We start from the raw sequence: 27,009 nt of genomic DNA on the forward strand, positions 1-27,009 counted from the left end.
TAAACGGTCTGATATATCTTCGTATATTACATTATAGCGCGCGCGCGCACGCACACACACATATATTATATATATATATATATATATATATATATATATATATATATATATATATATATATATATATATAGAGAGAGAGAGAGAGAGAGAGAGAGAGAGAGACATGGTTGATGGTGTATTTTAGTGGCTTGCTCAGGCTGCGTGATACCTCGGAAACCTCGCCCCCATATATGTACGTATGTATATGAGAAAAGAGTTTCTACACAGTAGTGCAGATAAGTTATCTACATACTAGCTAAAAATACAGTGGGGGCTAAATTGTTTGGGTGATCCAAAGCATTCATTTGATTGGCCCTCACATAGATAGGGTGTGCCCAAAAAATCAGCTCCATAGCATGAATCTTAGCCTTTTTAATTTTCATATTTTGTTGGTGTTCTTGGCGAGTCAACTCATTTGCTAGTGTGTTAAACGGACTCAGAAGTTTTGGGTTGACTCACTCAACGAGTCTTAGTACTATGGTAAAGGCCACATTCTAGATGTCAAGTTAAATTGTGTTGTGAAATTTAATTATACATGGATGCCTAAAACTGACTTGGCTTTGCCAGAAGGCTTCACCTCTAGAAGTCGGAGACTAAACCACATGAATCTTAGCCTCTTGTTCCCCATGTAATTTCTTTTATTCCTTAAATTTATTATGGGAAATGATATATTCACCTCCTATTCTTCCCCTTCCCCGGTCCACCCCTATCTAGTGTAAAAACTAAAAAGAGGAGTCATAAATAGGGGGGTTATGTAGAAACAACAAAGGGGAAGTTCTTTGGGCCTACTCGGGGCCTATTGGATTGGCAAACTCGAACGAAGCAGAGGTTAGAGCCGTTCATAGCGGGATTGTTTCGATGCCTCGCCTGGCTTTTGACAAAATTATAGTCGAAGGGGATTCCTTAAATGTTATTCGTTGGCTTTCGGGCGTCTCTACTCCCCCCTGGCGATTTTTGCCTTTTTTAGAGGAAATAGAGGATAGCTCTAAGAGCTCATCCATTGGGTTTGGCCATGTCAGGAGATCAGCCAATGCGGAAGCAGACTCCCTTGCCAAGAAAGGAGTCTTTCGGGCCGCGTTCGAGTGCTTTGACTATCTCCCTCCTTGAGTTATTGTAATGCAATGCTTGTATTATCTTAGTTCCTCCAGGACCGTCTCGGTTCTGCTTCTTTATATATATATATATATATATATATTCTGCTGCCTTTTTCAAAAAATAAATAGGGGTGCAATTCGGGCAGATTTTGGGGAATTCGGGTTGAACTTTTACCACAAAATTGGGCCGGGTTCTGGTTGATTCTAATTCATTTATTAGCAAAATATCCACCCAACCCAACCCCAGATTGTACCCCTAGTCACTAAAGGGGGTGACACGGGGAAGAAAAGGGGCAAATATATCACTTCCCTCTTTTATTTCTTTGCATTAATTGCAGCATTCCTACAAACTGGATCATATAAGTGTGCATGGTGGGATTACCACCATTTGACTAATCAGGCGGTGAGAAATGTCTAACACACTGATTTGGGGCTAATTAATACACTGAAAAGCCCAGATCAATGAATTGGACTGTAGAAGAGTCTTTGACACATGGTAGTTATAACTTATACCATAATATGGTGCAAATGAGTCACATAGAGTTGTTCATCTGCTAGCTTATCCCACACTTATTGTATCCTTTAATAATTTGTGCCAGAGTTCTCTCCAAACTCTCATTTTCATCTTATGCGGCAAAAATCTATCAAAAACCATGCTGTATGGACACAGTTGGAGCCTTCCATGACTGATTATATGCTGTCCAAAAGCTTCTACTAACACATGATTTTGGTATGAAATTTTCTTAACTTGCTCCAATCAATTCAAGAAAAGACAAGAAAGAGAACAAACATCATCAAATAGAAAGATATCTAAGTACTTCTCATTTGGCCCGAGACTAAAAAAATACTTTAAAAAAAATGTCACCTGGAACCCTTCTATATTGTATGAAGGAGAGACTTTAGTACAACTTGTATGAAGAAATAACATATACCAATATAGGAAATAAGAGTGACCCAAAAGGTCATTTTATTCACAAAACGCCGATGAAAATATGTGTCACGAGTCACAAGTCATAACAAAACAAAACCAATTGCACCATGTAAGTAGTAGAATCAATGCTTGAAAGAGAGTGTCCAAACTCATGATTTTCCATTATTCTGAAGGCCTTTCTACGTGCCGGTGGAGAAAGGACCCCTTATGGCTAGTAGACTTTGGGAGGTGGGGGAGAAGTGTAGTAGTAGGGGGATGGAGATGGAGATGGAGGAGGAGGGGAGTTGTAGTAATAGGGAGGAGGAGGTGATGGTGAAGGCGGTGGTGGAGATTTGTAGACATATGGAGGAGGAGGTGAAGGTGAGGGTGGAGGTGGGGATTTATAAATGTATGGAGGCGGCGGTGAGGGGGAAGGAGGTGGTGGTGACTTGTAAACATATGGAGGTGGTGGTGACGGCGAAGGAGGGGGTGGTGATTTGTAAATGTAAGGAGGTGGCGGAGATGGCGAAGGAGGGGGTGGTGATTTGTAAATGTAAGGAGGTGGCGGTGATGGTGACGGTGGAGGTGGTGATTTGTAAATATAAGGCGGTGGGGGTGATGGCGAAGGAGGAGGTGGTGATTTATAAACGTAAGGAGGTGGCGGTGATTGCAAAGGTGGAGGGGGTGATTTATGAACGTATGGAGGTGGCGGTGACGGCGAAGGAGGGGGTGGTGATTTGTAAATATAAGGAGGTGGAGGTGATGGAGAAGGTGGAGGTGGGGATTTGTAAATGTAAGGAGGTAGCGGTGAGGGGGAGGGAGGAGGTGGTGATTTGTAAATGTAAGGAGGTGGCGGTGAGGGGGAGGGAGGAGGTGGTGATTTGTAAATGTATGGAGGTGGCGGTGATGGCGAAGGAGGAGGTGGTGATTTGTAAATGTAAGGAGGTGGAGGTGATGTCAAAGGTGGAGGCGGTGATTTATAAACATATGGAGGTGGCGGTAAGGGGGAGGGAGGAGGTGGTGATTTGTAAATGTATGGGGGTGGCGGTGATGGCGAAGGAGGAGGTGGTGATTTGTAAATGTAAGGAGGTGGAGGTGATGGCGAAGGTGGAGGCGGTGATTTATAAACATATGGAGGTGGTGGTGAGGGGGAGGGAGGAGGTGGTGATTTGTAAATGTAAGGAGGTGGAGGTGACGGCGAAGGAGGAGGTGGGGATTTGTAAATGTAAGGAGGTGGGGGTGACGGCGAAGGAGGGGGTGGGGATTTGTAAATGTAAGGAGGTGGGGGTGACGGCGAAGGAGGAGGTGGGGATTTGTAAATGTAAGGAGGTGGGGGTGATGGCGAAGGAGGGGGTGGGGATTTGTAAATGTATGGAGGTGGGGGTGATGGAGAAGGAGGGGGCGGGGATTTGTAAATGTAAGGAGGTGGGGGTGACGGCGAAGGAGGAGGTGGCGATTTGTAAATGTAAGGAGGTGGGGGTGATGGTGAAGGAGGGGGTGGGGATTTGTAAACGTAAGGAGGTGGCGGTGATGATGAAGGTGGAGGGGGTGATTTGTAAATGTAAGGAGGTGGAGGTAATGGCGAAGGTGGAGGCGGTGATTTATAAACATATGGAGGTGGTGGTGAGGGGGAGGGAGGAGGTGGTGATTTGTAAATGTAAGGAGGTGGGGGTGACGGCGAAGGAGGAGGTGGGGATTTGTAAATGTAAGGAGGTGGGGGTGATGGCGAAGGAGGGGGTGGGGATTTGTAAATGTAAGGAGGTGGGGGTGACGGCGAAGGAGGAGGTGGGGATTTGTAAATGTAAGGAGGTGGGGGTGATGGTGAAGGTGGAGGGGGTGATTTGTAAATGTAAGGAGGTGGAGGTGATGGCGAAGGTGGAGGCGGTGATTTATAAACATATGGAGGTGGTGGTGAGGGGGAAGGAGGATGTGGTGATTTGTAAATGTAAGGAGGTGGGGGTGATGGCGAAGGAGGGGGTGGGGATTTGTAAATGTAAGGAGGTGGGGGTGACGCCGAAGGAGGAGGTGGGGATTTGTAAATGTAAGGAGGTGGGGGTGATGGCGAAGGAGGGGGTGGGGATTTGTAAATGTAAGGAGGTGGGGGTGATGGCGAAGGAGGGGGTGGGGATTTGTAAATGTAAGGAGGTGGGGGTGACGGCGAAGGAGGAGGTGGGGGTGATGGAGAAGGAGGGGGTGGGGATTTGTAAATGTATGGAGGTGGGGGTGATGGCGAAGGAGGGGGTGGGGATTTGTAAATGTAAGGAGGTGGGGGTGATGGTGAAGGAGGGGGTGGGGATTTGTAAACGTAAGGAGGTGGCGGTGATGGTGAAGGTGGAGGGGGTGATTTGTAAATGTAAGGAGGTGGAGGTGATGGCGAAGGTGGAGGCGGTGATTTGTAAATGTAAGGAGGTGGCGGTGAGGGGGAGGGAGGAGGTGGTGATTTGTAAATGTATGGAGGTGGTGGTGAGGGGGAGGGAGGAGGTGGTGATTTGTAAATGTAAGGAGGTGGAGGTGACGGCGAAGGAGGAGGTGGGGATTTGTAAATGTAAGGAGGTGGGGGTGATGGAGAAGGAGGGGGTGGGGATTTGTAAATGTATGGAGGTGGGGGTGATGGCGAAGGAGGAGGGGGTGATTTGTAAATGTAAGGAGGTGGAGGTGAGGGGGATGGTGGAGGTGGGGATTTGTAAACGTATGGAGGTGGTGGTGATGGCGAAGGGGGAGGTGGTGATTTATAAATGTATGGAGGTGGTGGTGACGGCGAAGGGGGAGGTGGTGATTTGTAAATGTATGGAGGTGGAGGTGATGGAGATGGTGGAGGTGGGGAATTGTAGTAGTATAGAGGTGGTGGTGATGAGTATGAATGGGGTGGGGACTTGTAGTAGTAAGGTTGTGGCGGAGAAGAGTCCCAAAAATACTTCTCATCTGCCACAACACTAGTGGCTAACACACACAATGCCACCGCAAAGACTAGGCGAGGCCACTGCCACGCCTTCTCCAGACTCCCCATCTCTGGCAGAATGAGTACTGATCAGCCAGCCACTTCGTCTACCCAAATCTGATACAAATTCAGTACTAGTAATCCTCCTGGGCTAACTCTTGTGGTACAAGTTTCTATGGTGTTCTAGTTCATGAATTGCATGGTAGGGAGCTAACCCTTTATATAGGAAGTCCTCAAAACATATTACACACAAAAAAAATATTTGTACAACATGGTTTACAACCTGTTAATGACATTATATTATAATCTTATGTTCCATGTTTGACTCTATCTCTCTCTTTTATTGCCTCTCCTCTATCTCTCTCCTTCTGTCTTTCTTTGATTGAATTTAGAAAAGAATAATTCAAGTACATGGAGGTGTAATTTCTTCTTTCTTTGATTGGGTTTTGAGGAGTAGAGAGTAGGTGGCAAAACGCGGAAGGCTGAGCATTTTTGCAATATCACCTCGTCTCATCTCATCTCACCAACCCTTCTTACAACTCAGATATGAAAGCAACCCATCAGACTACTTCTTCTTTTTTTATTGTACATACCTTGTCTAAAACTTAGAAATTATAACTAGGGCCCTCTATTTTCATAATCTTTAAAATACACCTCTCATTAGTCGCTCGAATATGCCAGCTCAGGAGATGACGTCATCAGAAGAACATGCCTCCTACTCCTTCGTGCTGCCACGTGTATATACAAATCTATTGCCACGTGGATGCTTATCTAGTTGCCCTCGGAGGCTATTTCTTTTTCTTTTTTCAACTATGAAAGCATTGTGAAACTTTAAGCTACTAAATTACCCTGGATTATTTTCAGAATAGCGAAAATGCCACTTCTCCCATAACTATCACCAACAAGTTGTATGTGTGTGCATCCCCTCTTTTAATAATGGCACTCCTCACTTTATTTTCATTTCTCCAAAACCCTATTCGTTTTGGATTTTGACGACAGATTGCCGATTATTGGTCTCAAAATCATGTTTAATTTTGAGCCCAATTATCAGCTCTGGACTCACAGTAGGTTTTCAAAAGCTTAACAAATAAAAGAGTGCCATTATCAATACTATGAGAGTGCTAAGATTTATTAGCACGAACTTGAACCTAGGCAGAAGATACGAGTATTCTCTTATAACATTTCCCTAGGCAAAAGATACTAGGAGTGCACGAACTTGAACCTAGGCAAAAGATACTAGTATTCTCTTATAACATTTCCCTAGGCAAAAGATACTAGGACTGCACGAACTTGAACCTAGGCAAAAGATACTAGTATTCTCTTATAACATTTCCCTAGGCAAAAGATACTAGGACTGCACGAACTTGAACCTAGGCAAAAGATACTAGTATTCTCTTATAACATTTCCCTAGGCAAAAGATACTAGGAGTGCCGTCATCAAAATAGAGTAGTGCCGATAACATTTCCCTAAATATAAGAGTGCCAAAATGATTAGCAGTTGATATAGGCAAAAGATACAAGCATTCTCTTACTAGAAAATTTTAAGAAGGGATAATTACATTTACACCCCCTCTAGTTTCTGACACATCCACTTCAACCCCTATAGTTTAAAAAGTGACAAAGACATCCCCTCTAGTTTCGTTTTGTTTAAGGTTTGCCCCATCAGCTGAAGGTTTGTCCATAGATTGAAGGGTTAGGATGATCCGATGGAGCTGATTTTTTGGGCACACCCTATCTATGTCAGGACCCATCAAATGAACGCTTTAGATCATCCAAATAATGTGGGCCCATACCTGAATCCAAAGCGTTTGGTAGTGTTTGGATTTGAGTATGGGCCCACATTATTTGGATGATCCAAAGCGTTCATTTGATGAGTCCTGACATAGATAGGGTGTGCCCAAAAAATCAGCTCCATCGGATCATCCTAACCCTTCAATCTATGGACGAACCTTCAGCTGAGGGGGCAAACCTTAAACAAAACGAAACTAGAGGGGATGTCTTTGTCACTTTTTAAACTATAGGGGTTGAAGTGGATGTGTCAGGAACTAGAGGGGGTGTAAATGTAATTAGCCCTTTTAAGAATGACGGCATTGGTTGTAATTTATAGTGAAGGCAAGGGCATTTCAGTCATTTGACGGGGAAGATGTAAAAACAAGAAATGCGTGTGATCAGGTAGAACCTGAAAAGTAGTAAATTTTCAGATGTTTGATGGAATTTTCAGTTTTATCAAAGACGCGTTTCTATTGGGCTTCTATAATTTGTCTGTGTAAAATAAGTAATTGATAATTTTAGAGACTTAGACAATAGGGAAATGATAAATGCACCCATTTTCATTACTAGGGACACCCAGCATCAGTGTATCAATGACTACAGAGGGGCTGCTGTACTCCACGTCAGAAGGATTCAACGGACTTGATTGCCGTGCACACTGAAGTTGGGTGTCCCGTGTGATGAAAAGGGGCACATTTATCATTTCCCAGTAATATGATGAATGATGGTTAATAATTTTCTAGTTTGAGTATTTAGGGAGCTTAACACTGCCGAGACAAGTGCTAATCACTTTTTTGACTAAATGAATTCAAGTGCATTTGAAAGTTAAGCCCTCTTTTTATTAATGGTAAATTGAGGAGAATTCAATACAAATTCATGATAAATCTTTATTTGTCAATATTATTTAAGTTCTCTTATTCCTTCTTCCAAAAATATTTTCCGAAAAAATCTTCCAAAAATATCTTCCTTCGCCGACTCGAAACCCAATTAAAATCTTACTTATATTAATAAGAAAAAAAATATATAGTTTTATAATTTTCCTTTTTTTTATTTAGTAGCTGTTAACTTAAGGGAAATGATATTTCCAACCCCTTTTCCAGCCTTTAGTTTCTCTCTTCTTTGTATTTTGCTAGAATTGGCTTATTTTCACCTACTTTTAATTCTCTCTTACTACATTTTAAGTTAAAGACAAACAAAAGGGGTAGAAATGATGAGAAAGTTGGTGGAAATATAATTTCACATTATTTTCTTCTTCTTTACTATAAACTAGGATTCAAACCCATGAGTGATTTCCTATTCCTGTATTTATTTATTTTTTACCATTTTAATCAAAGGAGACCTCTCTTTTTTCCATTTTTCCAGGCTATAAAATAAGAACACAATTTCATCCATCCCTCTGTCATTTTCAAACTCCAGCAGGACTCCTCTATTAAAACAAACCAAGTGTCCAAGCTGCAATCTACTGAGAGAAGAAATTTTTTTTAAAAAAACACCCCACCTGCTTTTTCACTAGACAGAAAACAAATAACTCTTCTTGAAGAGAAACATATGAAAACACCGCAAACTTCATGAATCATTCATATAAATTTTAAAAAAAGGTCAAACTGAATTATTAATCCTCTATGCCCAATAATATTTAATATTTAATTAGGCATATAGTAATGAGGCATATAGGGAATCACTATTATGTTAGATTGAACCGTGGATCTATTCATAAATTTTTAAAAATAATAAATAAATATATGCATTGCCTGTTTTAATTTGTAGTCATAGTTAAACTTGCTCGCCTCAAAAAAAAAAAATTAATTTTTTTTTTTTTGGTTTTTGATGGGTAAACTGGTTAGGCGGACTCCTACCCATATATTAAATAAAGAAAGATGATACAATATCATGAACAAGACCACTGCCTAATCCTTAGAACAATGTCCGAGGAAAAGGACAGAACAACTAAGGTCATGGTATCATGAAGACAAACTCAAACAAGCAAGAGAAAAGAATACACGAGCTGGATTTGCACAATTGGTGAGACTTATCACAATTCTTCAGTGATAAGCATGTTACACGCCCAAAATGCTATTCATACAAAAATATTATATTGTTGCATTTAATAGTTTGCTTCCGAAGGGCCAATGAACCTCAGTTAATTGGCACCCTAGTAGGGCTCGCCGTCCTCTTTCCGATAGTATGTTATATGGTATGTGATAATAGCGATTCTGACGATTGTAGCTTAAGTTATGGCTTTCATAATGTAGAATGTCGCTTGCCCTTTCGACCTAGACCTCGTTTCTTCTGACCTTGGGTCTTATCATTTTTGTTGTACATGAACATACGACTGCAGCTATGCATGGTTCTGGATTACAGGGCTCAACTCTTGGTCACGGCAGGGCTTCTGATGACACATTGGGATGGATCTTCGATTTGGGGCACATCAGGAATGACGAATTCTGGGGTTCTTCTCTTGGTTAAGACGAGAATCTTGTTGCGCTTACTAATAGAGGGCGGTGATAGTTACAAAATTCGGATTCAGAAATAATTCAGTGAGGAAGATCGAATGCGAAAAGCCGAAAAATGAATATCGCCTGCTTATCATTTTTGTTGTACATGAACATACAATAAAAAAAGGTGACTACCAAAATTCGGATTCAGAAATAATTCAGTGAGGATGATCGAATGAGAAAAGCCGAAACCAGGCTTTAAAGTGGGAATGATAGTGTAACTCAAATACAGATACGAAGCATGCGATCTCAACGAGAAACAAAATTAAAGGCAACAGAGATAAAAGAAATGTTTTTTTTTTTTGTGATTGGTATCATTGATTTGATAGGCCCTGTGAGTTTAATGGAGGTCTCACTCTCACGATTGAGGCATTTACAAATCAAGGGAAATGATTTTTTCGCCCCTTTTTCTTCCTTGGGCCATCTCCTTGTAGTGTAAAAGCGTAGAAAGAAAGGGATCCCAAGGGAAATGATATATTTGCCCCTTTTTCTTACCTGGGATGCCAGCTTGTAGTGTATAAGGGTAGTGATAAATACAATAGAGGGGGCTGGCCCACGGAAGTAAAGGGGGTAAATTGACTTAGGCTGCCCCTTCTTGTGTAAAAAAGTAGTCATAAAATACACTAAAATTTTTCTACTGGGATTATTTCCCTGATTTTAAGCCCCGTCACTCTCCTGCCTCTTTTCTAACGACTGGGTAAACAAATGTTCCATGAATTTCATGGCTACCAAAAATCCCCTTAATGAAGGAAATAATCCTACCTGAACTTGTTATATGATGAGACATGGGCGGCCACAAAATGGTGAGGATAAATTCGCACCCCATTACCGTGAATTCATGGACAGACAAATGGCAAAAAAGGGGTGAGAATTATCCAAAAAGGGGTGCGAATTTATCGTCGCCCAAAAAGGGTGAGAATTATCCAAAAAGGGGTGAGAATTATCCAAAAAGGGGTGCGAATTTATCGTCGCCCAAAAAAAAAATTCCAACAAATGGCAAAAACCAGACATTCAATACAAGGAGAGGATAAACTGCCCACTAATTTACCAAGAAAGCCGCCTTCTAATGGGGTTTCAACTAAGAATAATCATTGGGGATTATTTAAAAAAAAAAAAAAAAATCATTTGGGATTATTATCAAGCACTTGCAGAAGGTTTTGTTTATTCAGGAGTTTCCAACCTAAACCCAAAATTACAAGACAAGAAAATATTATATTTCGGAAAAGAAACTTAACCAAATCTTGAGTAATGTGAGATACTTAACAGTTGTAAATATGTCTAGAATGCATTTCCATGACATAAAAAATCTGAAACAACAAATCTCCCAACACTGGGCTCGCAAGGTTCTGTCATCTTATTTAAAGTATATAAGCATGTGCTACAAGATGACTACAACAGGAGGGTTGCCTACAAGAATGGAGTTTATGATGTTTGGTAATTGTTTTCCATGACAACATAATCTTATGCAGCAAGGCATTAAATGGAGAGTTTATGAGAATTGGGCAAACACAACTCAAATCACACTGAAGGAAATCCCAAATGAGATAAGACTTACTAGTATACATCAGCTGACAGTCCACTTGTCTCTCTTAAATTGTTCCTCTGGACAATCCCATTCTCCATCAAGTACTCCACAAATTCATCTATGAGGTAGGGCCAAGCACCCTCGGCATCATAGTTCGATAATGCGGGGTCCACCGACTGCATGAACCCAGAAATGGCAAGAATCAACAGTAAGCCTCAAAATTCATACCATCAACCTTAAAGATGGCTTTCAGCTTGGAAAAATCATGAAAACTGTAAAGCACCATTATAAGTTCCTAATGTGCAAGCAAATTGATGTGTTTCTGCATAATTGAGAAAACGTGCACACACGTGCAGCGTGAATGCACCATTTTGTTAATTTTTCAAGAATTCCCCACAATTTAAATTGTAGGAGTTAAAAGATGATAGAAGAAGAAGAAGAGAATGTTAAAAAGATGATAGAAGTAGAGAGGAATTCTCAGCAACAGCCATAACAGTTGTGTCTTCGCGGGTTTTACCTTGGCAAATTCTAAGAGTTGTGACCAGGTGTCCCTTGAGATTGCTTTGTTATGCCTAGCCTAAATGTGAGAGCAAAAAGAAATACATTAGAGGGATCACAAAAAATAAATCAAACGAAGCTACAGAACTAGGTTTGAGTACTGAGCATTATAATTACATTGCTCAAAATCACACTTGAAAGATGATAAAATAAAGTGAACTAGGTTTGAATAGCTGAGCAGTATCATAACATTGGTCAGAATAACACTTGAAAGATGATAAAATAAAGTGCACCACTTCCATCACGATTCAAACTTTACCAAGTTTTAACTTCAAGTAGTTGAATATATTTAACTCAATAATGTAAAAAAAAATTAAAAAAATGTGTCCTTTCTACCAGCAGCAATTGGTATACAGTTGCCAGTTGAGATTTACGAAAAGTGCACATCTCAGGACAATAATATTAAGAAATAGCCAAGAGAAAGGATACATGTCAGCCGCCGAATGGTTTATCCTGAACCATCAAAATCGGCAATAAAAAATGAGCATCTTATATACCGTGAGTCCGTGAGTACTATTACCCATATGAACCAGTTCAAATACTTATCTTTAAGAGTAGGCATCTAACATCTTAAAGATAAGTACTACTATTGATTCAAGATAACTAGACACTTGAGCATAACTCCATAAAAGGACAAAAAAATCCTTCAGTCTTACACAGCATCAACACCCATAATCATTGAAGATGATCCAAATCTATATGAAATTATTTACCAAAAAGGAAAAAAATTGAGACTGCATTTGATCCAAGAATTGTCCAAATAGAATGATGTAACCTACAATGAGCAGTGCATTCCCATAGCTTCTCTAAGTGCTTGAAAAATCCTACAAATGCCTTCTGAAGTCAATAACTCGATATCAAGGGAGCCGAACTTTAGATAACATAGAGGTGCTTGCGTTGAGATCTTCTCATTTCAAATATAGATACCATATAGGTGCTTGCACAGAGAGCTCCTCATTTAGTAAATGATATCTAACAAAGCGTTGATAAAAACTAAAAAGTAATGGGAAGAACACTTGATGCGTCAATGAAAGATGGATATGTTCGTGGAGGTCCATCATCCTTGAGTGGAATCCTATATTCTTCCGATTTTTTAGCCTCACTGAAATTTAAATTGTGGAGAGACTAATCACATTCTAATTCACAATTTCACAAAAAGGCTATGAGTGTACTACCTGTAAGAATTGGCACCAATGGTCAACCAAAGGCCACTGCCTTTCAGCAAACAGTAGCTGCCACATGCCAATAGCTGTATCCAGTGCCAAAGACTTCTGGCCCTGTAATCAACATCATAACATCAACTCTTGCCAGTTACGAGTTGACAACAAAAATAAGGGATTATATTGTTTCATATATTCAATGTGGAAGAAAACAGAGGCAATTGACCTAGTTAAAATGAGATTTACTAAATCAGTACTCTACACCCAAGATGCAGGGATCACAGTGTGCATAATAATGTCAACTTTTTCAAAGTCAACATATTAAGTAGATGTCATCAGGTTACACAAATCAACTAGGAAATTAGGCAAGCAAAAGTAATAAGGCAAGTCATCTGCATCACACACTAACAACATAAGGCAAGTAGCAAGAACATTTTACTACTTGAAACATCTATCTTAGGCATAACATTGGCTCTTGATGGGCCTAATTAACATCACATTTAGTGCAAGACATCAATGAAACTAGCCATTTATCATTCAAATGCTAACTGTAGTTATTACAAATAAAAAAACAAAACAAAAAACCCTAAAAAGACAAATAAAATCTAAATTATGGTACGCCCTTTGAATACAACACTTTGACGTAGACAAAGACTCCTCCCTTTAGTGTAGAATGCTTTAGAAGTAGAAGAAGCACAGAAAAATGTTGTGCAGATGTCCTGTATTCTGGCAGTGATTCATCACTCGATTGAATTAATGTGCACAATGTCCCAAAAGGAAAATTTTATTTCGAAATGTATTTTGGAAATTTGGTGCAAACCTATAAGTTCGCAGGTTGACTTCTGAGAATTTAGAGCATTAAAAGGACTCTAATTCAATAAGACATCAACATGCATTTCTACATCAATAAAAATATATCATAGATAACCAAATACAACAAAGATGTTCAAAGAAATGACAGGCTTAAAAACTCAACGATAAACAATACCACTTTATCCAATCAGGTTCATACAATAATCCCAAATGAAGAAAACAATCCCCTAATGATTAAAATTCATACGCCATGCGAATATGTCCTAGGAAAATCAGACCTACTAAAAACACTTAACTATAGCCCAAACACAATTAAATAGGATAAGATAATAAGGGGTGAAAATAGGATGGGGGTAGAATGCTTGGGCGACGATGGTAGAGCTGGTTGGGGTTTTTTTTTTTTTTGAATGGTTAGAGCTGGTTGGGTTATATCTAGATGTAAAATGAAGTGAAATGGGATTGGCTATGTAGGAAAAGAAAAGGTGACGGATCAAAGGGTGATGTTGGGGAAATACGCTATAGAAATTAGAGGGGAAATGGATGAATATCTGGTATGGCGTGTCGGGCCTTGAACCTTGATCATCTGCTGTAGCAAGTGTCATTCTCCAAGATAATTTTGGAGATAAGAATAGATAACCAAGATCAAGACCAAGATCCACAAAGAAGAAAGATAGACATAGAAGGGGGCAGCTTATGAAAAGGCATTGGGGGGGGGGGCGGCGTAGGTGGTCAAAAAGGATGTGAGAAGGGAGACAGGTGGTAGAAGCCAAGAGGGAGAAGAGGGGAGAAAATGTCTTCGCAATAGTAGATAAAGGCACAAGCTCTCTGGCACCTCAATACTCAGTCGCAAGCTCTCTAGCACCTCTCAATTAAACTCTTAGACATAGTAGATGCAGACGTCAACCTCCACAATGTCTTTCCCATGATAGAATATAGAGATATGGTCTGATAGGTGTGGAATGGAAAAGCCACAATGGCATCAAAGGAATGGGCCATGAAACTATAGCATGTAAACTCTGTTATGAATAAAATGAAGTTCCACCGATGATGTGCCTCACTAGCTAAGCACTTCCACAAATGCCCTAAATTGTGATTAATCATTTATGTCCGTTTATTTGATCGGGAGTAATATGTGCTTTCAAATTGAAATACAGACCCTATTTTGCTCTATAAAATTATCTAGAAATGTCAAAGAACCTAGCTACACAAATTGACATGAAGTGAGATACATCGAAGAACCTATCAACAATAGGAACGACAGGTTCAAATCTACTAGCAATCCTGACTAAAGGAGACTACATGATAGAGTTCGAAGTTTGACTTTCAATTGATTGACTTACCGTGCACTGGGTCACACAAAGTGTCCCTACATAATCCCCATCAAGTACAGTTTCATCCTAGGCACTATTTCCTCCTTCAAGGTCAGGCCTATTGTCATCAGTAATTGGTTTTGCTATGTTAGTTTGATGACCAAATTCCCTGCATGGACAATCAAATGATTCATGACTCAATTCATCACATTTGAAATATTTGTGTTATTTTGAGATTTGGATTTCCGCGCTCTTTATAATCTCTGCTCTCTTCGTCCTTAGGGATTCTTCTGTTAACTGCGGCGACAATACGTTCTTGTACCCGATTATCAGAGGAATCTCGTCGTCTTACCTCCGAAATGCCCTCGATCGGCCCCAACTCCCCTCCATTCTTCCCACCTATAACCCACCACCTATTGGTAAGTGGTGCTGCCTGGAAAACTTTGTGAGCCCAACAAATTCAAAGGAACACCTTATTCATATCGAGCATCACAATTTCATCAAAATGGAAGAACATAACTTGTGTCCTGATTAGGTTCTAATCAATGCTTAAAAACTCCAACGACAAGAACTCGGCGAAGTTAAAGGAAATATTTAGTCAGGCAAGTCAATGATTAACAGAACGAGTTTCTCATTGACTCGGTGAGATGAAATAGGTTTTGATTGAATAGGTAGGGCCAAAACCAAGTCGACTTGGGCAGTTAATCTTGACTCGCTGAGTTTTTAGACAGTGGTTCTAGTAAGTTCTTGGATTTTATGAAAGAGAACTATTATGTTTTCGTTTTTCTTCTTCTTAATGAAGAGGCCAATTCAATTTAGTTTCAACAGAAAAATAAAAAACAAAATTTTCTAGCCAGTATAAATGAAATAACAAACAGTAAACTAAATCTCAACTCATAAATCGCACACCTTTTCTTTAGCCCAGCCAAACGCAAAGTTGTATATCTCACGAAATTTTTCTGGATAAGCATAGAAGCCAGAAAACATCACTTTTGGCAACATTGAAACAAAAGCATGAAAAAAGAAACATCCAACACAAAACAGAAACATCAGATAGATAGATCATGTATCAAATATTTACAATTAGAACTTCCATACAAACTTTTCCCCTTGGAAAAAAATCACACTTTTACGAAACACTTGCAACAATCACACTCCCACAATTAATATATTAAACCAGTTTTTGATCAAATACTACACATCATGTCCTTTTCTTGAAAACATATACATACGTTCATCTTTTAGCTCAGAGCGCATAAATTGTATCCTTTCACGGAACTTGTCAAGTGAATCCACCCTGTCACTCAAATACTCAGATTTCAGTGCAACCCATCAGTAGCTTCAACCACAATGGCAATAAAAAACTCCAACGGAAAAAGAAAGGGAACCCGCAAATATTAATTAGTAAACCTTTACCCCAGTGCCTGCAATCCACCAATAAACTCCTGCCGGGAAAATTCACACATGGTAGCAGCCTTCATATGCCAGGATACAACCAACTGTTATAAAGACAGAAATCCTAGTGGTTATTGGGTAACTTGGGCCAAGATAATGGTGTAAATGGTAACATTTGCTAGGCAATTACTAAGAAGATACCACATAAACACAATTTGCATTATATACTCTAGTTCATTTTCAATGCCTGCCGGAACAAATTTTCTAGTCGACAATTTCAATTGGCCACCAATGCAATTCTTGCTATCCAGATATCATTCAACTTGATATACTTTAGTTCATTTGCAATGCTTGGCAGAAAATTTTTTATAGTCAACAATTTCAGCTGGCCACCAATGCAATTTGTTCTATCAGGGATATCATTCAATTTTAATTGTCAAGAAAGAAAGAGAATAATATAACACCGCTTCCAGTATCCATTTTTCATTATCATACTTGACATATTCGACGCCTTGAGATGGAAGGAAAATAAAACCTTCATAGTATATGGAAATTTGGAACAGGTAAAGTCATTCAACAATATTACCTCAGTAAATTATAACACTTTATAATGTAATAGATTTAAGAATAATTCCATCAAGAACATTCCCATTCAACATATGCCATTACAATCCAGTAAACAGCCAATAAAAAAGGTACCACCGAGTTTAGACAATAGGCACATACCATAACAATATCTTGAGGATCCACCTGCAAAAGACCAACATATACCGTAAATATCTCACAAGGCATGAAAAAGAAGACATAAGGAGAGGGGTGATTATTAGAGATAAGAAAAAAACTATCTGCACAAATTTCTCAAGAAAACAATATAAAAGAATTGTCAGCCTGATGTGGCCCAAGTTGTTAAACTAGCTGATATTACCAAAATCAAGTATATAAAAAACATGTACGATCATTCACCAAGACAACAAGTTAAAGCAGGGATCATAATCATTCCACATTTAGTCAACAATGGAACTATTCGTTCAAATGGAAGAAATTCGAAGGAAGCTTCACTTTATTTCAGCAAAAAAGAGCATTAACAATAGCATCCACAAGCAGTCATAATCAGAAAAGTTGCATTACGGGATCCCACAACCACCATACACCAAGTTCCATATTTGACAACATAAAGTGAACAAAACAGGTGGGAATATAATACCCACATGAGAAAAGTAAAAATTGGAAGCCCGGTCAATATATAAATATACCACCAAATCCCAGTTCACTAAGCCGGGACTTGATAAAGTAATCGATTTGAAATGTCGGAACCAGAGTCAGTGAGCTGAAGACTATGCATTTTATTTATTTAGATTGCGGGGAATAAAAAACAGTCACTTGGTGTGGACAAAGGGATTGATGTGAGTGCAAGTGTATACAAGTCTTGACAAATTTATGCAAAATATCAAAGATGTGATGTTAAACAATAGCTGGACCAGGTGTTGACCAACTCAATCAACACTTCTAACACAAGGCAGTAACATATTTCCACGACCACTACAGTGAAAATTGTAAAATAGCCGTTTTTAATGGAGGAACTATTTGGTGTAAGCAGGGTTTTTTTTTTTTCAAGGACAAATATGGTGGCAGAAGTGCATATATTGGTGTCGCGTTTGGTGATCCATTGTTCAGCCCCACCATGAATGGGACAGAAGTTATGCACATGGTATAAAAGCAGATACTCCCGATATCATCATCAATGGGCACCCGCTAAAGGTACTGCATTTCTCTATCCTCAGTCACACGAGCTTTCTAATCTCCCTTTTCTTTACTCCACAAAATTTCTAATCTGCTTTTCGTCCCTTCCTCATCTCTTAATATTCTCACAACCCTAACCATGTATTCCATTGTCATCTCTTTTTCCTTCATGTTTCCCTTTTCAAAAGAAAAATCAAATCTTCTCTTTCCTTCACCCAAGCACTACTTCCCTTCAGAGTCTAGGGTTTCCCCTCCTCCCACATGAATTAATTTCCCTTTTTATAACTTAAGCCCACTTAAGTGATGCATGCTAGCAAGTCACTAAAGCTCCTTTTATTTCTAATGGGCCTTACCTTTTCACTCCAAAATAGATGCATTTTAGCACCCGAACTCCAAAATAGATGCATTTATTTTAGAACCCTCCAGAGAAAATTCCAAACCCTAGATTTCCCATCCTTCTCACAAAATATTCAAAACCTATTCCTCTCCTTGAATCTCCATTAATTCCAATATTGGGTGTCCACAACAAATTTCACATGCATGAAAAGGAGAATCACACATAAAATATATTGGGATCAAATTTCCCTCTTGCGAGAAGAGGTTTTATTAACTTTGGTAGGGATCGTACACTTCCGGCTCTATTGGCCGTTAATTACATTTCTTGAAGAAAGAAAACACCTCTGATTATCCATCAAGAGGGGTTCCCTATCCATATACAACTTTTGGTTAATTATCCTCCAAAAAAGAGGGATTTTTGAAAGATTTGATTTTTGTGAACAGATCATCTCGGACGGAATTTATTTGTCTTGGAGGGGACTTTCTTCATCTTCCCTTTGGTGAAATATTATCTTTCTCCTGGAGGAGAAAAGTCTTCACTCTTTAGGGAGTCTCTGTGAAGAGATCCTAAAAGGACTTTTAGAGAGTCTCTGAAAAGAGATTCTAAAGGGATTTTCTTTCGTCTTCCTTCTAGGGAGCCGTCATCTTTATCATCTTTCTCCTGGAGGAGAAAGGTCTTCTCCCTTTACGGAGTCTCTGGAAAGAGACTCTAAAGGGACTTTCTTTCGTCTTCCTTCTGAGGAGCCGTCGTCTTTATCATCTTTCTCCTCGAGGAGAAAGGTCTTCTCCCATTAGGAAGTCTCTGAGAAGAGATCCTAAAGGGAATTTCAAAGTCTCTGGAAAGAGATTCTAAAGGGATTTTCCTTTGTCTTCCTTCTGGGGAACCTTCATCTTTATTATCTTTCTCCTGGAGGAGAAAGGAGGTTTTATCCATTTAGGAAGTCTCTAGAAAGAGATCCTAAAGGGACCTTTAGAGAATCTCTGGAAAGATATTCTAACGGGATTTTCTTCTTTCTCCCGAAGGAGAAAGGTCTTCTTACTTTTTTTTTTTTGGTAAGTAAAAGGTCTTCTTACTTCTCTCCTTTCTAGAACCTTTTTGGGATAAGTCTGCAAAACAGAGAGAAGAAAAAAAAACCATTAGGGCCAGAAATCTTTTCTCACCTCTCTTCTCCTTCTTTTCTCCTTTCTCGTAGCCTTTTTCCTCTCCAAAAGATCCGATCACCTTTTCTGAAGGATTTTCCCTCTATTTATAAAACTCTCTTGAAGTGGTTGCCAACAACCACCTCACCCCTTATCTCTCAACTTCATGATCTCCACTTCCCCTTTTGTGGGGAGTTACATAACTTCCTCTTTTCTTGAAAAAAGGATGACCCATTTCTTCCTTCGTGAGAGTTATTTTATTTCCTAAAATTTAGGGATCTCTTTTCCCTTAGTAGTGGGTTCCTTTTTTTGTTTTCTTTTTCACTAAAGTATTTTAACTTAATGTTTATCCTTTTTGTTTTTGGGAATAACATAACGTGTAATCACCCTTTTTTCTCTCTTCTTATTTTACTTAGGGATTTTACTTTTATTCCCTTTTTTTGTAAATTTTTTAGTTCAACACCAGGCACCCTTTCCCCATAATTTCTCAATCTCTTCTCTACCATTTGAGCCCAAGGTCTTCATATTCCATTGACTCTCTACGTCCTATCCTAAAAGTCAAACTTCTTCCCCTATCCTCTTCGCACTTCATAATGAAGTCCTTTCGTTTCTTCTCCAGTTCCCAATCCATATGTTCTCTCTTATCACAATCAAACTTTTCCCGTGAAATTTCCTACTTTGGGAAGGTCAAATCCTCTCTCTAATACACGCACAAGGGAATCTTGATTGTGCGTGGGTTGGTGAATAACCCCAGATGAATTAATTAAGCACCATCTCCTTGCTGGCATGGAATCATCAAATTGCGCACACAAACTCTATTATCTTACACTTTTTAGTTAACAAGTCTTTTATTTCAAGTAATAAAAAAACACTCACTGTACCTTAAAAAACACTCACTGCATCTTAAACTAGTTCTCACTTTTACATTAATTTGTGTTGTTAATCAAGTGTTCTCCCTGCACTCACTAGATTCCATATTGAGTATCATGGTTGACCAAAAATCACTCACTGCATCATAAACTAGTTCAAGTGTTCTCTCTGCACTCACTAGATTGTCAAAAAAACACTCACTGCATCTTAAACTAGTTCTCACTTTTACATTAACTGGTAAAAAAGCACGAGCGTGAACTAAGGTATTTTACAGTAAAATTTAGTATAAGCATAGAAAACTGATTTTGTAGAAATTTTTCATTTTGCAACTAAATAAAATAAGTTGTAAACTAATTAAAATAAGGTAATGAGGATAGAGAACTGCCAATATCAAGTAAGTTGATTCTAATACAAGCTTTCTATAATTTTATTTTGGAGTTACTACTATTATGCCAAAAAAATTAAAATCCTGCTGCTTTCTACTATATATTGGTATCATAGCTCTCAATATTCATGAAACTCCTGAATAATAGGGGGAAATGATATCCTGCATTTCTATATTTTGATAATGACACTCCTTAGGTCTTATTATTTATGCAACCTGAATAATGGAAGGAAAATGATATATTACACTCCCATAGTATGATAATGATTCTAGTCACTTTGTGCATCAGTGTTTGGTTGCACAAACGCTCGGCATCCATTGGAATTTCAAATGCCAACGGCTGCGGATTCCTCGTTTGGTTGCTAATAGTGCATTGAAATTCTAGGAGACTTTTTTTTTTGAATGGTGAAAAGATTTTATTAATAAGAATAGACCGAGAAGGCCTAAAGTTCTAGTATGAGAAGAGGGAAAGGCATAGCCTTAACCCATATTAAGAAGGAAGAGAGTCGAAGAACTCGATGCTTTCTTTAGATACCCCTTCCTTTGCAAGCATGACCTCATCATTTGTTGAACGCTTGATATGGTGGACGGACAAACATGCCCCTCCCATCCAATCGTGGATTTCATCAAAGAAGGCGGCAAATCTCCAAGGAATTGGAGTTGATCCTTTGAGCCACCTGATGACATTCAAAGAATCAAAGAGGGACAAACATGCCCCTCACACATGATGAAATTCTAGGAGACTCCCCAACATGTTTCAGACATCATTATTTCTTTTTTGCCCATGGCGCCAATGTGGCATTCATGCCCCCCCACCCCCACCCCCTCTTCTCACTTTCAAACTAAATTCTACCCAAATGGGAGAACTTTGGTAGAAGAATCTTGAAAAAAGTTTTTTTTTCTCTCTTCACTCTATATTGGTAATGACACCCCTACTTTTTCCACTACTCGTCTATGCTGTGCAACCAAACACTACTTACCACTATTCCACTATTCTCCGAGAGGTAATTCTAGACAACTGAAATGGTTGTCTCCTCCCTTGTGACTTCTTATTCCACAACTCTCTAAGCCACCCCCACGCATTCAAACATGGCCTTAGGGTATAAGTTGAGAGATCCAAGGATGGAATGAGATTGTCCAAAAAAAGTATGCTTTAAATTTGCTCAATAGTTTTGTATGATGAATTACAAATGATATTTACAGTAAGAAGTCTAGAGAAAAGGTAACAAAATCAAAGATCCACACACCTATCGAAGAATGGTAGGAGCTCTTCAATACCTTACAATTACCAGGCAAGATATCACATATGCAGTAAATCAAGTTTACCAATACTTACATGATCATCGAGAAGAACACTTACGGCTGCTAAACGTATTTTGAGAAAAGTGGGAGGAACTATGGATTACGAATTGTTCTTCAGTCTCTCAAGACGAGGCAATCAAGGTTTGTGGTTACTCCTATGATTTGTGGACACGGACACGAGTGTCGCGTGTCGACACGGACACGAAGTGTCGGACACGGCAAACTCCCAAAATTTAGAAACAGGGAGACGGCTAAAATAGAAAGTACATATCGGCATGATTTGTGGACACGGATTCGTTTTCTGAGTTTTGACACAGACATGAGGTATCTGACATGGAAACCCCTAAATATCTAGAAATAGTGGCACAATCATACACATACATTCTTATAAGTTACTGACACTTCTAGCAGTACACTTAAAAGTGTCTAAAGGAGTGTGGACACGGGTGTCGTGTCGTGTCGGACATGACACGACACGCGTGTCAGCAATAAATTCGAAGTGTCGGCCGAATCATAAGGTTACTCTAATGCAGATTTGGGTTGGAAATCTCGTAGCACGTTAGTTAATCATAGGGCGTTTTATCTTGATGAATGACTACTAGATCTCCAGGAACAATACGAAAAAGAAGACAGTGACCAAGTTGAGTGCAAAAGCTGGGTATTGAGTGCCATGAATATGGCGGAACTTATCAGGAACTTCAATTGAGGTCAGATGCTCACATATTGTATTGTGGCAACCAAAGCGTGATCAGGCTGTCACAAAATACTGCTTTTCATGTCAGGACCAAGTAGTTAAGATCGAATACCACTTTATTCATGAAAAGATTGAAAACCGAGAAGTCTCCCAATGCTATGCTACGAGACAAGAACAGATTACAGATGTCTTCCCGCAAGAACTCACAACCGACCCCCATCATTATCTTGTCAACAAGTTAAACATGACTCAAGGAACATGTTAGCTTGAGGGGGAGTGGTAGAAGTGGTCATATTTAGGCATCACGGGTATTTTGGTCATTTTGACCAAACCCAGCAACTTTTAGCATGACTTTTCATATGATGTATGAATTGGGTTGCGACCCATACCAAATCCCTTATCACTCTCTATCATATCTTCACTTATTCATCAAATTATAACTGGATTCTACAAGTAGAGCAATGGATGGATAGGCTAAATTGCCAAATTGTTTATGGCACATATTAGCAAGGATGGCTGATAGGCCTAGGATTCATGTTTGGGGAGAGATGTTGTAATACATATCCAGAGTTAAGGGCAAGGTTTATGGATTAGAGCAGTAGCGCAAGGGTTTTGGGTAACGGCAATACGTTTTATACACACATGGTTCAAGGTGTGTGATATATTTTACATCTAGGGCTTAGACATACATGACTAAGGATTAGTGTTTGAGACCTTGGGCTAAAATATGAGTATGCGTAGGAACAAGGGGGTTCGAATCTAGGGCTTGGGTTGGGTCTAAATCTAAAGTGTAAGGTAGAGGTCCAGAGTTTATTTTTAGTCTATTTCAATAAACGTAGGGGCTATATATCTTAAGCAATAGGGAAATGAAGTCTGTATATTAAATGGATTAAAAGAAGAAAACAAAAGGAGATGAAGAAACAAAAGGGAAATGAAGTCTGTATTTTTATTTGCTTCGACTTCCCTTCCCATCAAGTACCCTCGCATTCCTCTGAAAGGTCATGACTATGATTTTATGTTTGAAAGGATAGAATCTCTCTTGAAGACTTGGAAAGGTACACACCCGCATTATCGTTAATACCATTAAAGCAGATCGTTGATGAAACGTAAAGTAAACAACCTAACAATACTAAATGAATTCCAAATTCCAATAAGCGCCAAGTTACAATCTAAGCATTAATGGAAAAAATAGCAATCTATCTTATATTTTTTAGACCAATAACCACTTTCAGAATCAGAAGAATAAAATGCCTCCACTACAAAAGCATAATGGATTAGGTTCTGCATACACTAATTGACAAGAGCTACTTTCTTGAAGATAAAAAGCTCCAAATAGATGATATGGCTTAGTCTCGGGCATGTTAATGATAACATAACATGGCAGGGTATAAAGTTCAAACTATGACTGCAGCTACAATATAGATGAGGCTGCCTAACAACACAATAGCATCTTGATAATCAAGAGCAACCACGAGTGACTTAAATGTGGCAAACATGTTCGGTAATCCGACCCTTTACTCTGATGCGTCATCATTGGGCGACTGAGTGGATCTAGGTCTTATGCCAAATGGAGAAGCCATTCGCCAGATTAAGGAAGACAAAGAATCAATGGCTTCAAGACAACTAGAAAGGTTGCCTTTTTCATTACCCTTGATCGAGGGACAGAATCATCGGATAAGGGTGGGGCTAGGGACAATGGATTGGATGTGTGATGGCTGAGGAAATTCACAAATTCGATCATTGCATGCATGGCAATGGGACTGTGACATACAATGATTGTTTTCCTGGATGAAAACAGCGATCTTACAAAAAGATTTTCTCAACATGGACAAAAAAGGTAATCTTACAAAAAAGATTTTCTCAAAGAACTCTTGAGAAAAGAGTAGTCCCAAAGACCATTTTTTATTTATTTTTATTTGTTTTGTGATGGAGATGTGGGGTAAACGATAAGCCAATATAAACTAACCCCTCCCCCCCCGCGGTAGAAATCTCATGATTAATTGCATTTTTATGGAGACACACTCCACTAGAAACCTTAAACCAGTGTCCAAAAGAAACATATCCAGAAAGAGAATTCAAAAAATGAATAAAGGCAATATATGTGTATGTTTTATTGTGTAAGTTTTTTTTTTTAAATGTAAGAACTTAAACAACAAACTACCTGCAGGTCATTGCACATAAGTGTGATGCCGTCGGCCATAATCATATCAACATAAGGATCTGCGCAATTTAGCCAGTTCCATTAGAATTAGAATCAAAGGAATAATAAATATTTTTTGTAGAACCAGTTATTTTATGATCAATTTATAGATTGTATGGTGGTGCAACTATAAATAGACTGCCACACTTAAACTTGAAACGGCAGAAAAGAAAAAAGCAGCATGAAAGGATTAGCTACCGATGGATTCATTTTGATTTCAACACCAACAACATGTGGAAAAAATAAATATGATAAAAACAAAAAAAGATGTGTGCTTCTTTTGTCATTGCAACTCACTGAATGAGTATATCTTACCCTTATATCTATTATAAAGCTCCTCAAGATGTCTAGAATCAGTCACTGATCTAATCTGTGGCTGGCTGTAGAATATATCAAATGCCCCTTCTAGATGCCAGTCAGAGGCCTTTAAAGCCTGAAGAGCGACCTTTTCACTGCAAAGACAATAGTACTATGATATGTACAGAATTGAATGCAAGATTACTAAAATAAAAATAACTTAGAATCGGTTACCAAAAGGGAAATAACCAAAATCTCGAAACTAAACACACTGTCAGTCGATAAGAACAACCAAAATGTACATGTTCATATAAACATAAGATACCCAACAACAACACTTCCGAGATGATAATACAACTCGGGATTGAATGCTAAACTAGATTGCCTGAGGGAAAGCTTTCACTTACCTTGCTAAAAGAAACAAACTGTTGAAATCAAAGAAAAGGACATAGGCATGGCATTATTAGCTTATTAGATAAAACATGCTTCAGAAGATTATCTCAGTATATCTCAGTATAAAATTCAAAAAAAAAGATTATCTCAGAATAACCATTCAAAAAAAAAAAATTATCTCAGTATAGTACCAAGCATGATTTGTTTGCTTGATTCAACTATTATTTGTTTATGCAAACAGAAGAAATTGTGTGGTTACTTCACTACATCTCAATGTCATAGACATCAATGCACATACCATCTCTGTTGCGTGATCAGTCAGGTCATTGCACAATATATTTAAGATAGCGAAGCAGGTGTAACAAATCAAAAAGTATAAAGTAGAGTGTTTACCTAGTTCCAGTTATTGCTATGAACTGCTGAATTTTGTCTCGGTGTCCTCTACCCAACTTATGCTGATAATCAAATTGAGCTCAGTTAATGAACTTCTTCATTTCTTAAAGCGCGAGCGTGCGCGCACACACACACACAAAGAAAAGAGGGATCTTGAAATCGGGTGCCAAAACAAAGAGGAACTAGTAGACCAACAGTTTAAATATATGCCAGACAGCCAGATGCCACAGTGAGTCTGAAAATCGAAAATTCGCCGCCCAGAAAATCCAGTAAAAACAGAACTTTCAAGTTCAGGAAAATCGAGAATGAATTCGCACACGCTTTAAAAACATAAAAAAATGCATAGATTAATAACAGAACTCAGTGAAAACACGTATCGAAATATCTAACTTCAGAAAGGTAAAGTCTATAACTCCAAATATATTTACAGGACAACATGAAAAAAATGTTGGGGCTTTCGTGAAAATCATGCGCCGGAAATTAAAAAAACAATCAAAGAAATATATATATATAAAACGACTGCAATTGAGAGCCTGACCAAAAACCCTAATCCCAAAACTCACACACACACACACACACACGCACACACGCACGCGCGCACACGCACACGCACACGCACACGCACACACACACACACACACACACACACACTCAACTAACAAAAGAGAATTAAATAAAATGAAAGACTATGCAAATCGAAACTTCGGGACCCCAATTCAAGCAGAAACCAATAATTTAGAAGAAAAACCCTAGACCTCCAAACTACATCAGAAACCCTAACAAAACATAAATTAACAAAAGGAAAAAAGAAAATGGTCACTGGAGGCAATTAAAAGATGAAATTAAGAGCTTTTGATGTAAACAAATGTAAAGCTAAATATCTAATTATGTGTATCTGAATATTATTTGGATATATACTGACCATCTTGAATTGGTAGAAGAAACCCTAGCTTTTGGAAAAGGGGTTTTGGGGAGGGGGGGAATTCCAGAGAGAGAATTAGGGTTTCGATCTCTCGTTTTTTCTTCACTCCTCTTTCTCTCTCTTTCTTTTTCTCCCTCTCAGCTTTTGCTTCACTCTACCCCGAGGAAGTGAATAAGTTGCTTCCCCTTGTTTTTTACTCGGCGAGTATTGCATATATACCCTCACTCTTCTTCGACAATTACGAAAATACCAACTGACGTCAACCCCCTGTAGGATGATTCAAACCCATCCAACGTCAATTGACGTCAAAAAGCGTCAGACTTAACGCTT

At 38.9% G+C, this 27,009-nt stretch overlaps 2 protein-coding genes across 2 annotated transcripts; both read right to left on the bottom strand.

Moving 5' to 3' along the window:
- Positions 1–1,981: 1,981 nt before the first annotated feature.
- On the bottom strand, positions 1,982–5,149 carry LOC143860518 (uncharacterized). Its single transcript, XM_077371201.1, has one exon. The coding sequence runs from the start codon at positions 5,048–5,050 to the stop codon at positions 2,276–2,278; it is 2,775 nt and encodes a 924-aa protein (XP_077227316.1). The 5' UTR covers positions 5,051–5,149; the 3' UTR covers positions 1,982–2,275.
- Positions 5,150–10,554: 5,405 nt separating this feature from the next.
- On the bottom strand, positions 10,555–26,868 carry LOC143849265 (defective in cullin neddylation protein). Its single transcript, XM_077358273.1, has 11 exons — positions 26,680–26,868; positions 25,758–25,819; positions 24,990–25,126; positions 24,636–24,694; positions 16,734–16,757; positions 16,029–16,111; positions 15,845–15,909; positions 15,522–15,571; positions 12,505–12,606; positions 11,289–11,348; positions 10,555–10,947 (listed from the first exon to the last, which is right to left on the bottom strand). The coding sequence occupies exons 1-11, from the start codon at positions 26,680–26,682 to the stop codon at positions 10,801–10,803; spliced, it is 792 nt and encodes a 263-aa protein (XP_077214388.1). The 5' UTR covers positions 26,683–26,868; the 3' UTR covers positions 10,555–10,800.
- Between the last annotated feature and the right edge of the window lie 141 nt (positions 26,869–27,009).

Source organism: Tasmannia lanceolata, unplaced genomic scaffold (genome assembly GCF_043159265.1).
Source record: "Tasmannia lanceolata isolate RefF3 unplaced genomic scaffold, GAP_Taslan_0.1 ptg000003l, whole genome shotgun sequence".
NCBI lineage: Eukaryota > Viridiplantae > Streptophyta > Magnoliopsida > Canellales > Winteraceae > Tasmannia > Tasmannia lanceolata.

Coding starts and splice junctions, on each gene's coding strand:
- LOC143860518 (XM_077371201.1), bottom strand. CDS start 5,050: ATGGGGAGTCTGGAGAAGGCGTGGCAGTGGCCTCGCCTAGTCTTTGCG.
- LOC143849265 (XM_077358273.1), bottom strand. Junction 16,112..16,733: donor ATCCTCAAGATATTGTTATG/GTATGTGCCTAT, acceptor TCTTTATAACAG/TTGGTTGTATCCTGGCATAT. Junction 15,572..15,844: donor CTCTGAGCTAAAAGATGAAC/GTATGTATATGT, acceptor ATGCTTATCCAG/AAAAATTTCGTGAGATATAC.